This window comes from Lepisma saccharinum, chromosome 22 (genome assembly GCF_977018435.1).
Source record: "Lepisma saccharinum chromosome 22, izLepSacc3.1, whole genome shotgun sequence".
NCBI lineage: Eukaryota > Metazoa > Arthropoda > Insecta > Zygentoma > Lepismatidae > Lepisma > Lepisma saccharinum.
In genome coordinates this window covers 50923193-50937873 of record NC_139250.1, presented here as the reverse complement: position 1 = coordinate 50937873, position 14681 = coordinate 50923193, and the positions used below count along the sequence as shown (strand labels likewise).

Sequence of the window (14681 nt, the reverse complement as noted above, 5' to 3'; positions counted from 1 at the left end):
TACAAGTTATAAGAGAGCAAAAAAAGTGTGATAAGACTCAACACATAATACAAATAAGCACATAACGTGTTTCAAAATGAGGTTACACATGAACATTGTTCAGTACTGTAATATAATTAAAATTTTAAAATGATGTTACAGTTGCTCGCTAGATGGCAGGGAGGCCTGCCACGTGAAGTACGTGTCATATGCATGACACAATGGGACTGACTGAACTCGAGTGTCTTCGTGTGTGTGTGTATGTGTGTGTGTGAGAGAGAGAGAGAGAGAGAGAGAGCGAGCGAGCACGACGCGACCACAAGTGGTGGTACTTCGTCCTCGTATAACCTGTGTCTTTGTGTATAATATCCATTATTATAATATATGTTTGTGTTCATGAGCTATGAGAGACTTCATTCTTTAACCCAACACGAGATCAACACACTCCTGGACTTGGGAAAGTTACGCCAGGTGTTTTATTGGTGTAGCGACGCATCAAACATAGACTATGAATGAACACACAATATCTTCCCAAGTTCGTTAGACATCATCAGAAGTTAGCACACAACATGTTTCAAAATGGGGTTACACATGAACATAAACATTGAATGCACACAAAATATTTTCCCAAGTCCTTTAGACATCAGCACAAGTTGAACAATATGCACGTTTGACAGTGAGAGCAACATATTTTCCACAAATTGGTTTCTGGCATCCCTCACACCTGGCAGAAGTCTTATTCTGTCCCTTGCACAGTTGAAAGGCACACTTCTTTTGTTTTTGTGGTGTGTACTGGAACAATTGGAGGGCATCTGTTGGGCAAAGCACCAGCATGTGGTTCTTGCACCAGCGCAAGAATAAATCCTCGGTGTGAAATTGTGGACCCCGAGAATTCCTTGAAAATTATCCAAGCATTGAGTGCGGCAATGTCAAGAACGTTGTAAAATACGTGAACAGGCCACCTGCGAGTTCCCCATCCTGTACTGTATTTCCTCAGCAAATGGTCTGCTACATCTACGACACATTTAGTGCCATTGTAATAAGTGGCAGTGTTCAGTGTTCTTCTTTCGTCTACAGACACATCCGTGTGCATGGTGCTAAGAATCACGACATTCTTTTTGCTCTTGAACCTATATATCGCAAGTGTCTTGTTTCCATTTCTCAGTGCAACAGATGAATATCGTGACATTCAAGTGTCACATGGAATTGGATGCAATTCTCGCTTGTTCAGATGCATCGTCCCAACAATTGTGGTTTTCCTTGCAGAAAGTTCATCTGCAAGTTTCACACAAGTAAAAAAAATGTCAGTAGTGACGTTGCGTCCGGAATTTAGATGTGGTTGCAGTAATTTGAGCACCACACTTTTCCCAAGTTTGCCTACACCTACGTTTGCATGAAAGTCCTTGCCCGCCCATACCATCATTTGATGGCATCATTTGTCATTTGGTCGCTCTTCATCCTTGTCCAAATACGGATAGTCATTCAAGACATATTTGGATTTTACATCAACTGCTAACCAGAACTTGATGTCAAACTTGTCCGGCTTATTCACCATGTATTGGATAAATCTGCCTCTTGATTTACATGGCAACAACTGTTCATTTCTGGTCCAGGACTATAGCACAAATAACAGTTTTCCATCAGCTTGTACCAAGTGTCAGAAGCAAGAGCAATTTGTTAGTGGCCAGGTGCTCAGCTCTGCTGCTTCGAACGTCAAATCTGAGATACCGCATAATTTCATGGAACCGATTGCGTGACATTGTTTCTTTGAACACAGGTGTCCCCAATTCTTGTTCCACAAATCATCTGCACAAAGTTTTGAATGACCTACTGCACCACAGGCATACAGGAGGGCAAAAAATGCATCCAGATCCTCCAGAGTATCATTCCAGTTACTGCCATCTCCAAGATGACGTTGTGCTTTGGCAACTGTACATGTTTGAATGTGTTTCATCATAGATTCATTCACCATCAAACGCCAGACTGAAGCATGATATGACCCAACGTTACGATGAGAAAAGGGCGTTGGTCCAGTTGCAATTGTCACAATATTGCGAGCTGGCGTGCAACCTATGGTGGAAGCGGTGCTGCTAAGGTTCATCGGGGTCCAAACAATACCACTGGATGATGTGTACTTATTGTCAGTGCAGCCAGCAGAATGAGTGGGCATGTTGTTGCCTTGTCCTTGTCTACACCAACGTTTGCGTGAAAGTCCTTGCCTGCCCATACCAAGGGACATCACATTGCCGGAATTTCCCTCGGCATCACTTTCAGAGGAAGATGCATTCTGTAAGCTCACATTACCAACACGAAAATCTTCATCGTTGCTGTCGTCACCACTGACTGTTAATTGAATCTAATTGCTCCAGGAGGGCAAGGCACTCCTGTACACTCACTCCTCTCTTAATCGTTTACACGGAAAGACACCTGGACACTGGTCGAAAGCTGCACGAACACTGCTGTGGAAAGTCCTGTCGCTATGACTCATCAACACAAGGCCACGATTTTTCTTTCCTGAGTCATCACGATAAGAGGTGCGTGTTTCCCCATGCAGAGGAAACAACAATCGTCATCAGGAATGCGAAAACAGACATCCACTTGAAAATTGGTCTAATTTTTTAATGAGGGTCAAAATGACCCCTATTGGCTGTTCTAGGTATTTCTATGATTATTTATTTTAATATTTAACATAGAAATATCAAAATTTGTCACAGTATACTTGGAAGCATTTTAGGAAAAGTCAGAAAATATCAGCTTCGAGGTTCCATTTTATGTTGAGATAAAGCATGGGATATTGGGAAAAGGGTCAAAATGACCCCAACGGCGGTTCTAGTGTTAACCTGTTTCTGATGTTATTAATATAACACGTATAGTTATATTACGTAAAATCAAATGAATTAAGTTCTAACTTGTACTATTTCTTTGCAGTAACTGTCTTACAATGTTCCTCTTTGTCTTTGATTAGAACAGAATAAGATATTAACTAACGGAAAGTCAAAAAGATTTTCTCTCTACTTAATTTATATTTGTTAAATATAGTGAATCAATTTTAAAATTTGGTGAAAATATATCATTATTTATTAACCTTTACTGGCCCGATGCAAAAGTAAAGTCGTACTGGTCTGATGATACTATATGGTATCATGGTGCTGATTACAAAATGGATGTGCTTTTTGGAACTTCATACTCTTATGTTTGGGTGGAAACTCTGACACAGGTCTGGAGCAAGCCTGGAAAATTCACATTGATAACCTCAACATATCCATGCCACATTTCCGAACAGAGTTTCACATTTTGGCTAATTATTCAACTTGTATGGCACCCAGCAACATGAAACATGTTTCATTTCTTTGGAAACAAGGTTTGCGCCTTCTCCCCAAAATAGCGGGAGAAGAGGGGGCAAGCTCCAGATTTTTTTTTTTTTTTTTTTTGTTTTTTTTTTCATTGAAATTCGGGGGTCATGCCCCCAAGCACCCTTCCTCGGTCCAGCATTCTGAATTGTACACGGTTGCATGCGCTGATGTTTTAGCTGCAAAACAAAAATTATCCGAAGTAGATTGCTCACATAGTGCCCGAGTTATAACAATTTTCCTTCAAAGAGTGTTCAAATTTAAAATTCCCGCCCACAAGCCTGGGCCAGAACGGGGTTACTTTCGTAAACCTGCTCCGTCGTCTAAAGGTTAAGCAACACACATGGATAATATAGGGCATTGTAAAGGATTTTATAAGGCTTCCAACTGTGCGTCTAAATGACTGAATTAGTGGATTAGTTATTGTGATATTAGTGATTAATCCAAGACCTACCTTAAATTCATTGATTGATTGCTTGATTTATTTACTTCGCATTTCTGCCACTTTTGGCAAATCACGAAGATGAGGATGAGTGATGGTATGATGAAATTGATGAAGAGATGCACAAAGAACAACCATACCCAGGCTGGGATTCAAACCTGGGACCTCAGGCATTGTAGTGCTGTGTGATAAGAACTCCAGCACCTGCCTTAAACTATGTAGTTAAGACAAGAGGGCAAACTGATGACATCATAGCCAGAGGGCATCATCATTCAGATTTTAATTCAGCACATTGTAGTTAAGAAAAATGTAAATTAACAGGGGTTGAGTAGATAAATACAATGCATTTGGTTGCCATAACACCTGAATTTTCAAATTCAGTTCTAAAAATGCTTCTTTAATATTTCGAAGGTTCTTATGAAAATTTCCATTACCTTCTTACAAAAGTAATGACAAGAAATTACACTATGTGAGACGTGCAGGTTGGGGGACACTGTCATCTGAGTTTCCCACGACTTACAATGTTGGTTGATTTTTTCTGTCACAACACCGTCAATATGCATTCTTTGAGCTGTAATTCTTTCATCCACAACACTTCACTTTACGAACAAGTACACCAACTGCTCTGTTCTGCAGATACAGTATGACCAGTTACAATGTAGAAATTTCAGCAAGAAATGCAGGCTCAACCAGGACTCAGACCTGGGTCTTAGGCACACCATGCAGCTGCTATACCAACCAAGCTATCAAGCCAGTTTTGGCTTTGCAACATTTTTTATCTTGCTGTTTTAGCTTCATGGAATTATCCATCAGTGCCACTGCAATCAGATCAGTTGTCTTTGAAAGACAGTTGATGGTGTCTAGTTTCTCCTAGTATCAGGGGTAGACAAAACTAACTATAATTCAGGTACCAACCTTTGCTCTTAGGAGACAGTTTTCCTTTACTTTTTTTTCAAATACAGGCTAAAAAAGCCATGAATTCAACTACAAAAAAAGATGCACTAAAAGTAAGGAAAAAAGCTGTGTGAATAAAACAGAATGCTTACACCAGAGTGGCCTTCCTAAAATAGGCTCTGCTTGTAACAGTATGTATAACTATGCAACACATTATAATATACTGCTGACTACAATATCACTGCAGATTTTGAAATTTGGCTGGCAACAGTGCAGACATTTATAATGGCATGTTTATTATTCTGATTAAATTATACAGAAAACACACAAACATTTAAAAACATACACTGTACTAGTTATAAAAAAAAGTAATGGAAATTTCCATAAGAAAACTTGAAATATTAAAAAAAAAATTCCACAACTGAATTTGAAAATTCAGGTGCAAGGTAAAATTGTTTACTCCTGCCAGCATACTTATGTAAATTACCTCACTGTTTGGCATACACACTGCACAAATTTCGACCTGGACTCAAACCTGGGTCTCTGGATTTCAATGCCACTTCCGTACCAACGAGCTACCAAGTCAGCCCTGGTGTTGCCTGATTTTTCACCCTTGCTGTTTTAGACTCATGGAATTTGTCTTTGTCGGTGCTACTGCTGACGTGAACATGGATTAGTATAGCATGTAAATGGAGTTCAAAACTCATGACCCACATAAAACAAAACTCAAAACATTTTCAACTCAATTCTTTACAATGAAGATTATAAAAATACAGCACTATTATAAGGAATGTACTAACTTCAAAACACTACACTGATATTTATTACTAGTTAACTTAGCTCAGAATATAAGTTGTAAGGTGAGAATCATAGAACTTAAGACCTTCTGTAAACAAAAGCACATGTATCATAACAGTGTTGCCAACTTATGACAATAAAATTATCTATGTAGCCTACAAGATGCAGAGACGTTCTATTTGTCAACGGACGTGTTATAGCAATGTTTCTCTTAAGGAGGCCCTATCACTTGTTGGGAGTTAATTTGATACGTAGCTTAAAAAGAACAATTAAATATACATCTTGGCTGCTCGGTGGCTGAGTGCAAGTAGAGACGATTACCCAAATGTGGAAGATAAAGTCTTAAATGTAAAAAATAAAGAACAAAATGTATATTTTATCCATGGGCGTCCGGAAGGGGGGGGGCAAGGGGGGCTATGGCCCTCCTGGAAAATGAAATCCAACCAAAATTATATATTTTTTACATACAATTTAGTTTCAGCCACAATAATGTGTGTTAATTATTGCCCTTGGGGAAAATGTGCCTTGTTTGCCCCCTGGAAAAAATACCTTCCTTGCCCCTCCCTGGAAAAAATCCTACAGACGTCCATGATCTTATCCCCTACCGGATGTGACAGTTTAGTACCAAATGATTCTTCTTCTGTCGTCTTATGCTAAAAATAACCTTTGCTAGGGATTGACACATTGAGATAAATGACGTTTTAAAACAGCTGTTTATTGATTAAATTCATTGGGGTTTGAAAGTATGATTTATTATTACTATTGTACATAAGTAAGCTGATAGATTTAATTTGATTAACTAAGTTCTTGAATCGTATTCATCGTCTCGGTAACTAATGACATAAAGTGTGTGTCACAATGTGGGGGATCTACACCTCAATGTCACACATTACAACATGCTCCAGACTTTTCTTCAACGTCTCTAAAGTTATGCTATCCCAAAACACTCGTATGCTCTTTTCAGCTCTATCTAAAATTCTGGGTTAAGCAGCAAAAATGCCGAGGGAGACTCAATGAAGCATTGTCACTGGAAAGAAAAGTGGGGGAAGAGGATGGTAAGAGGCAGTCACATTTTATTGCACCCTACATATAAAATGCATATTTGCAGGTTTTTTTTAAAAAAAAAAATTACCATGTTTTTCTTCTTTCTAGAGCGAAGGTGTTCATTTTCAATCAACCTCCACCCATACCCCTCTCGCGTCTTGCCCTCATCTCAACCTCACGGTCTGCCATCGCCCTCCCTCACCCCCACAAGTCTTACAGAGTGTGAGGGTGTTTGTCAGGTCTGCAGCCATGAGGGTCGCAATCGATGGTGCGCACCTCTGCTATGGTCAGCCCATCTGTGTCCCTTCACCCCACAGCACCCTCACTGACATTGTGAAATCAAATTATCATGTGCCGACATTTGCCACACCACTTCAGTTTCTTCACCGACTTAGTGCGAAGGTATTGGGGTTGGCATCAACCTAATAGCTGATTTCTTCCACCGCATATAGTCCGTTTTAAAAAAGCTTGCCAATGCTAAAAAAATATGTAAATTATCCCGGAATATGAATTTTAAAATAGCTTTTCATTAAAGGTTTCTGCTTATAATAATAATATGTGATGATTGAATAAATTACAACTGATCACGTGAGCGGCAAGAAAGTAGCGCCAGTTTCAAATATGGCAACTTCCATGCGTGCAGGAAGGTCTCCGTGTTCTCAGAGTTTCTTTCAGAAACATCGGCAAGGACAGCCGTTGAAAAGTGGCGAGAAGCAGATTGTTCTGAACGTTTATGCAACATTCTGTCTGTGGCATCCTGAAAAAACAGTGAAGGAGGTGGTGAAGTTGGTGTCCCAGTGCAGTGGTGTGTCAGCGTCTTCTGTTTTCGGTGAGTTGAAAGAACGGAAAACGACCGGTGAAATTGTGACTCCCGGGAAGAAACACAACGTTGTTGCTCGTGTGAACAAGTACACCGATTGTGAAATAAGCGCAATACGGTGCAATGTGCATTCCTATTTTTTTAATCAAGAACTACCCACCGTGCGGAAGGTATTGGCGGATGTTAATAACGATGAGGATCTCCCCAATTTTAGCACGTCCACGTTAAAGTGCCTCTTGTTGGACGTTGGGTTCGTTTATGGGAAGCGAAGTCGGCAGACAGCACTCATCAACAGGGATGATATTGTTTTTTGGCGCCGAAAATACCTCCAGTCCATAAGGGGACTGCGAAAGCAAGGTAAGAACATTTATTACTTGGATGAGACGTGGGTAAACGCAGGACACACTATGAGCAAGGCGTGGCACGATAGCACTGTCACCTCCAGGAAGAAAGCTTTTCTCGAAGGATTGTCAACCAGAATGAAGCAACCGTCAGGAAAGGCAAGAGGCTCATCATTGTTCATGTTGGAAGTGGAAGTGGGTTCGTGGACGGTGCACAGCTAATTTTTGTGTCAAAGACTACAGGTGACTACGACGAAGAAATGAACGGTGATGTTTTTGAGGAGTGGTTTTCATCTGTTCTGCCAAACTTGACCCGAACAGTGTTATTGTGCTGGATAATGCTCCCTATCACAGAGTGAAATGTGAAAAGTTGCCAACCACTGCTTGGAAGAAGGCTGACATATTAGCTTGGCTGAGCGAAAAAGGCATTGTACTTCCAGCTGACGTGCTCAAGGCGGAACTTTTGGATCACGTTTCGCATATGAAGCCAAGCTATGACAAATACGTTGTCGACGAAATGGCGAAGAGAGCCGGGCACACCGTGTTGCGTCTACCACCTTACCATTGCAACCTGAATCCCATTGAAATGATATGGGCTCAGGTCAAAGGGTACATTGCGTGCAACAACAAGACCTTCAAGTTGGACGAGGTCAAGAGACTGACTGAGATTGCCATTTCTCAGATTTCAGTGCGTAACTGGGCGGACGCAGTGCGGCATGTCATTGAAACCGAAGAGCAGAAATTGTGGGAAGTGGACAACCTGACAGACGATTTAAATTTGGAACGATTCATTATCCAAGTTAATGACGGGGAAGGTGAATCGGAAGATAGTTGTGATGAAGATCTGACAGGCATCGAACCTCTCCCATCGGATTAAAGTAAGTAAATATTTTTCCCTTGCATAAATAATGTGAGTTCTTATTGTCGCTTTTTTTTCAGTGCTCAAGAAAGAGAAATGAATGGAGATAAACAATCTATTTTTTATGTTTTGGCTTATCTTTGTCTAGTTTCTGCTAAAACTGGCGGGTCATTGTTGGACAAAGGAGAAAAACAATTCTCTGCATGTCAACAATTTATTTATTTATTTATTTATTTCGTCTTCTTTTACATGGCGAAGTTAAGGCTGTGGAGCCTTTTCTTCCACTTGACCATATTTACAAAAAAATTGAATATGAAATAATTAAAATATTGAAAAAAAGGAAGAAAAAAAATATATAAAAAATTACAGAGAAATAAAAAATACAAAGAGAAATTACATATAAGAAAGGTAATCTAACCTATAGATACGGGCACACACACTCAATAGCTTGGTGGAAGGGGTAGCAAGGAAAATAAAAGGCTTGAATTTACTGAATTGACTCTCGCTCTCTTAGTTTTACTTTGGCCCCATCATACTGAGAGAAAAGGGAGGGAGGAGGGACCCGTTAACCCAGTTTAAGATAAATGAATTTTTTGAAGTCGAAAATATGTTCATACCTGTACTTCAAGCGTCAACAAGAACACGTATTTAATCACACTTCGAAAATTTATTTTGCTTCAATGTGTAGGGATGTCATAAAACATAGGAATACGTTTTCTTTTCATGTAACGTATTCGGGTGAAATGCGAGTGAACAACAGCATATGATGACCGTGTCATCCATGAACAGCTGACGCAGAGTGATACGTTACTCGAAGTGAGACGGTTGTTTACAGAGGGTCGGAAGGTTCGTGATTCTTAGTTTAGATGCATAAAAAAACTTAATAATATTGTTGAAAGGGCACCATCATGGAATTTAAAAACACAGCCATGCCACAAAAATAACAATATCCACTGTTTCTTTCAATTTTAATTTCATCTGTCCTCCTTGTTCTTTATCGTATTAACTTCTGTTGCCAAATGCATTTTAGGATTGCTATAAATCATCAACTCTACCGAGATAAAAACAAAAATAATAATTTATAGATGTTCACTCAGTCACTATCTTGGAACAGGAATTAAATTTTGAGTGTAACCTGAAAAAAAGAAACTATAACAAGGAACTCACCAACTTTCCTTGTGGGAAGAGATCCCAGACTACTCTGCAGTACTCAACAGCAGCCTCAACGCAACATGTCCACAATGACTTCGATATGGGAGCTAACGGAATGAACCCAGGACCTCTAGTTTTTGTGAAATCAAATTCTATTTGACATTCACATGAGAGCCCAAAGTATGGTGTGTGATCCAGAACAAATGCTGTTTTGTGGTTGGATGGTAGCATGGTTCTTGACTATAATGCCTAAAACAAAAAAACATATTTTAGTATATTCCCGACTTGAAATACAAGACCGACACTTTTAAGCAAGAATAATTTCACACATCTACTAGTTCCTTCAAATCTGATTAAATTATATGTACAAGGAATTATTCAGAATGTATGGTACTGGTATCTCTACAGCTGTTATAGTAGCACGGTGCAACTGTAGATGGCACTACTACCACATCTTGGAAGTTATTGTACAAAATTTCAGTTATGTGGCTGAAAAAGCTGACTGCAATTTTGTGATGATCCGAGAAAGGGATAACTAGTGTAACTTCACGCAAATTTTGGGAAAGGCCAATGGAGATCCTGGCAATAATTGCGTAAGTGTTCATGGAAGAAAACACAAGTCTTCAATGACATGCTAAATTCAAGGCTTTCGAGGCTGATTGGATTGAGGATGGTGAATACAAAGGGAGGCCCCTCAGCTGCACAATGCCTGACATGGTTGGCCAAGTTCAACCGCTCGCTCATGAAGATTAATACTGAACCATTCATTACCGTGCTAATGAGGCAGGAATTGGTTATGAGATTCTGACTGCTGAATTGAGGATGCATCATGTCAGCACAAATTTGTGCAGAGGATCCTGACAGTTGATCAGAAGCAGCAGCATGTTGATTCAGGTTGCCTTGACAATGCAACATCCTTGCCCAGGGTTTTCGTAGGTGATGGAAGCTGAGACAACCCTGAGACAAAGCAACGGTAGTCCAAACTTATCAAGACAGAAAAGAGAGAGAGAAAGAAAGAGAGAGAGAGAGGGGGGGGGAGTGAAGAGCAAAGTTAAGAACATACTCATCATACATATCAAGGAGATTGTGCACAAAGCATTCATTCCATCCACTTGCTTTGCAGCAGATGCATGAAAATTTAAAGTCATCAACTCGAAATTTGGCAAAAAAAATCTGACTCTTGCATCATGATAATGCACCACCTCACACTTCCTTAGCATGCAATATTAATTGGACATTATAACAGTTGGGCTGAAAAGTTCGTAGGCTAACATAGTAAAAAATATTTTTTTGACAATATTCGATTTTATTATTCAATATAGTTGCCTTCGAGGGCGATACAACGATTATAGCGGTCATACAATTTTTCGATGCCATTTTTATAGTACGATTTCTCTTTAGCCTCAAAATAGGCCTCAGTTTCGGCGATTACCTCTTCATCAGTGCTAAATTTCTTTCCAGCGAGCATTCTTTTAAGGTCTGCAAACAGGAAAAAGTCACTGGGGGCCAGATCTGGAGAATATGGTGGATGGGGAAGCAATTCGTAGTCTAATTCATATAATTTTGCCATCGTTTTCATTGATTTGTGACACGGTGCATTGTCTTGATGAAACAGCACTTTTTTATTCTTCAAATGGGGCCGTTTTTTCGTGATTTCATCCTTTAAACGCTCCAACAACGCTATGTAATAATCGCTGTTGATGGTCTGGCCCTTTTTGAGGTAATCGATGAATATAATACCATGCGCATCCCAGAATACTGATGCCATAACCTTGCCAGCCGACTGTTGCGTCTTTCCACGCTTTGGATTCGGTTCATCACGTGCAGTCCACTCGGCTCACTGTCGATTGGACTCTGGAGTGTAGTTATGGAGACATGTTTCATCCATTGTAATATATCGACGGAAAAATTTGTGTTTATTACGGTTGAATATCGCTAAACATTGCTCCAAATCATCAAAACGTTGTTGCTTTTGATCGATTGTGAGCACGCGCGGCACCCATTTTGCACACAGCTTTCGCATGTTCAAATATTCATGCACAATATGTCCAACACGTTCCTTTCATATTTTTAAAGTCTCAGCTATCTCGATCAACTTCACTTTACGATCATTTAAAATTATTTTGTGGACTTTTTTGATGTTTTCGTCGGTAACAGCCTCTTTGGGGCATCCACTGCGTGCATCGTCTTCGATGCTCATTTCGCCTCGTTTAAATTTAGCAAACCACTTCTCAACGGTTGATTTTCCTGGTGCAGAGTCCGAATAATGTTTATCAAGCCAAGCCTTGGCTTCAACAGTATTTTTTTTTTTCCGCCAAAAAGCAATGCTTTATTAACACACGAAATTCTTTTTTATCCATTTTTTCACAATAACAAAAGCTGCTTCACTCACAATGCTATATCTTACAAACTAATTATCCGGCAGCTGTGAAATTTATACACGTATCTTTTGAAGGTTAGTACTAAGTAAAAATCACATGGATTTAATTCTAGTAACGCCATCTATGAGTCAGCCTACGAACTTTTCAGCCCAACTGTTACATTGCCTAGTGTCTCGCACCAGGGTCTTTTTGACCAAAAATGACAGTCATCCCCCACCCACCCTAGTTGCCTTTGAGCCCCTTGTGACCTTTTCTGTTCCCCTCACTTAAGATCAACTTGAAATGATCCAAGCAGAAAAGCAGGCAGTGCTGGACACCCTCAGAGAACATGAATTCCAAAATGCATTTTAAAAAATAGCAGAATCGCTTGGAGCAGTGTGGAAGGGGACTGGCAGTTCCCAGCAGTCCTGAAAATTTTGGGACCACCACCTACAGTAAACCTTCTTTCACTCAATGCTAATCAGTTGAAAAATGTGGCAGATACAAGGTCACTTACTATAGGATATACGAAATTTGCTTCATCGTAAAGACCAGCAAAGCTCGTGAAAAACACATTTTATCTTTTTACTGACAAACCCCAATACAGGTTTCAGCCATAACAGTAAAAGGAAGGTCTCTTATTGGACTCTGTCCCATAGTCACATTGATGCAATTAAAAAGAATAACAGACGGTGTCTACAAATGATTGGAGCGGTTTCAAACATTATTGTTGGAGCGGTTTCAAATATTATTGTAACTATAGTATTAGATGTAATGTGAAGTTAGAGGACAAGTATCTCACAAAGTTTTGTTTTCTGTTGCATATTTCTGCCTCCTGCTGCTAGAGGGCAGGAATAGTTAAGATTGCAACAAACAGTGAGAAAGCATCCGATGTGCTTGAATTTCATGCAAGTCGCTCAGTGACAACAGTTCAGCGATGATTTAGAACAAAGTTCAGTGAAGATCCACCCAGTGCAAACTCCATACAGTGATGGTATGAACAGTTCACAACTACAGGATGACTCTCTAAGGCAAACTCAATGGGTCATCCTCCAGTGGCTGAAGAAACAGTTGAGTGTGTACAGGCCAGTTTCGTGCGTAGCCCCAAAAAATTAACGTGAAGAGCAAGCACGGAATTGGATGTTCCACGACCGACCATTTGAAAAATCTTACGTAAATGGCTGAAGCAGAAGCCAAACCACTTGCAGTTGCTGTATTCTCCAAAACCAGAGGACAAAGTCATTCGCTTTGAGTTTTGTACACAATTTCAAGAGCTTATGGAAGGGCATAATGACATTTATGATAAACTAATGCCAGAACAACGGTGGTGATTATGCCAAAAATTAGGTTAGGACTCACTGTTACTAATGCAATAAATTACAACTGATATTCTTGTTTTATTTATGCCTAATCGGTAGGGACCTTGATATTTTGTTATTTTTTTTTAAAATTGATGTATTTTCTTATTTTTTATTTTTTACTATACGGTGTTCCCCAAAATTCACATTTTCATTTTAGCGCATTTTCTGGCAAATATCTGAAATTATACCTTCATGGTGTTTTTAAACTACTGTTTCAAATTGAAAGTCACATGGCTTACGCCTCTTCGTGAGAGTTTGATATCTTGGAAGTTATTTTGGGAGAGTTATTTTCCATACCCCTTTTTTAATTTTAAGGTAAGGATTTTAGACAATGGAATTTTCCCCATATATACTGAAGGGTGCATAATGACCATAAGTGGCGACACACCCAAAAAAATTAAAATCAATCAATCTCACGTGACAGATACCAATATATTATGGCACCAAAAATTGGCATTATCTTTTTTTGACTTGTTAGTGTTACGTTTCCCAAAATTCGTGTTTTTGTTTTAGAACATTTATCTGCCAAATATACCGAAACATAATACTCCATTGTGCTTTTAAACTATTATTTTAAATTTTTCGTGACAGTTTGATATGTTGGAACAGATTTTTTGAGGAAGTAAAAGTAAAGTGCTCCCCTGCACTTTTCCATGAAAGTGTATAGTAGGGGTGTGGAGTTAGGGCCCGACACTTTGTTGATCACGGCTGAAGGTAGGGGTGATGTGATCAGCACCACGCTCCTGGCTACCTTTATCCCTCAGAGTTTCCTCAAGATACCAGCTTCACATGATGCTGGGTGGGCGCCGGAGCAGTTTGAATAGGTGGAAAATATCCCGGTTCTCCATCGCATGTTATCAACCTCAGGTCTCTCACATAGTGGTCAGATGCCCTAACGACTGAGCTCCATTATTACTCGCTCGACAAATGCCGATGGTGCGCACTTAGCTTGGTCATTCAAAACATATCTCGTGCGACAAATACGAAGATGTGGCTCCCGTGTGACGGTAGATACGCACTCGATCTCCTGGTAAAGTTCTTTTCATTTCTTACGGCGGGCGCTCTAGAAGCTGGCAGGGGAAGTGGGGAGTGGGGAAGCGACCAATCCAGCGCTATAAGAAACTTAGCGGCCAGTAGAACGAGTTTCACGTAGTGCTTTTTCCGGCCGCGTCGTGTCTCTCGGTGCCACTGCGGTTGTCTGGTTGGTCTGTTGCGTAATCCCCACTCCCCCCTTCCCTTGGCAGAACTAGGACCGGCCGCCGTAAGAACTGAAAAGAGCTA

The 14681-nt window shown here is 40.0% G+C and overlaps 1 protein-coding gene across 2 annotated transcripts in view; it reads right to left on the bottom strand.

The window, feature by feature from the left end:
• asun (integrator complex subunit 13 asun) overlaps positions 1 to 14681 on the bottom strand; it is a 128169-nt gene that overhangs the window by 105407 nt on the left and 8081 nt on the right. For both annotated transcript variants that reach the window (XR_014443960.1, XM_083143703.1), the window contains exon 2: positions 9695 to 9928. Coding sequence is in view for 1 of the 2 variants with exons in the window: in XM_083143703.1 (XP_082999829.1) it covers positions 9695 to 9910 (216 nt within the window). In the remaining variant the exon portion in view is untranslated. The remainder of the gene's footprint in view (positions 1 to 9694; positions 9929 to 14681) is intronic.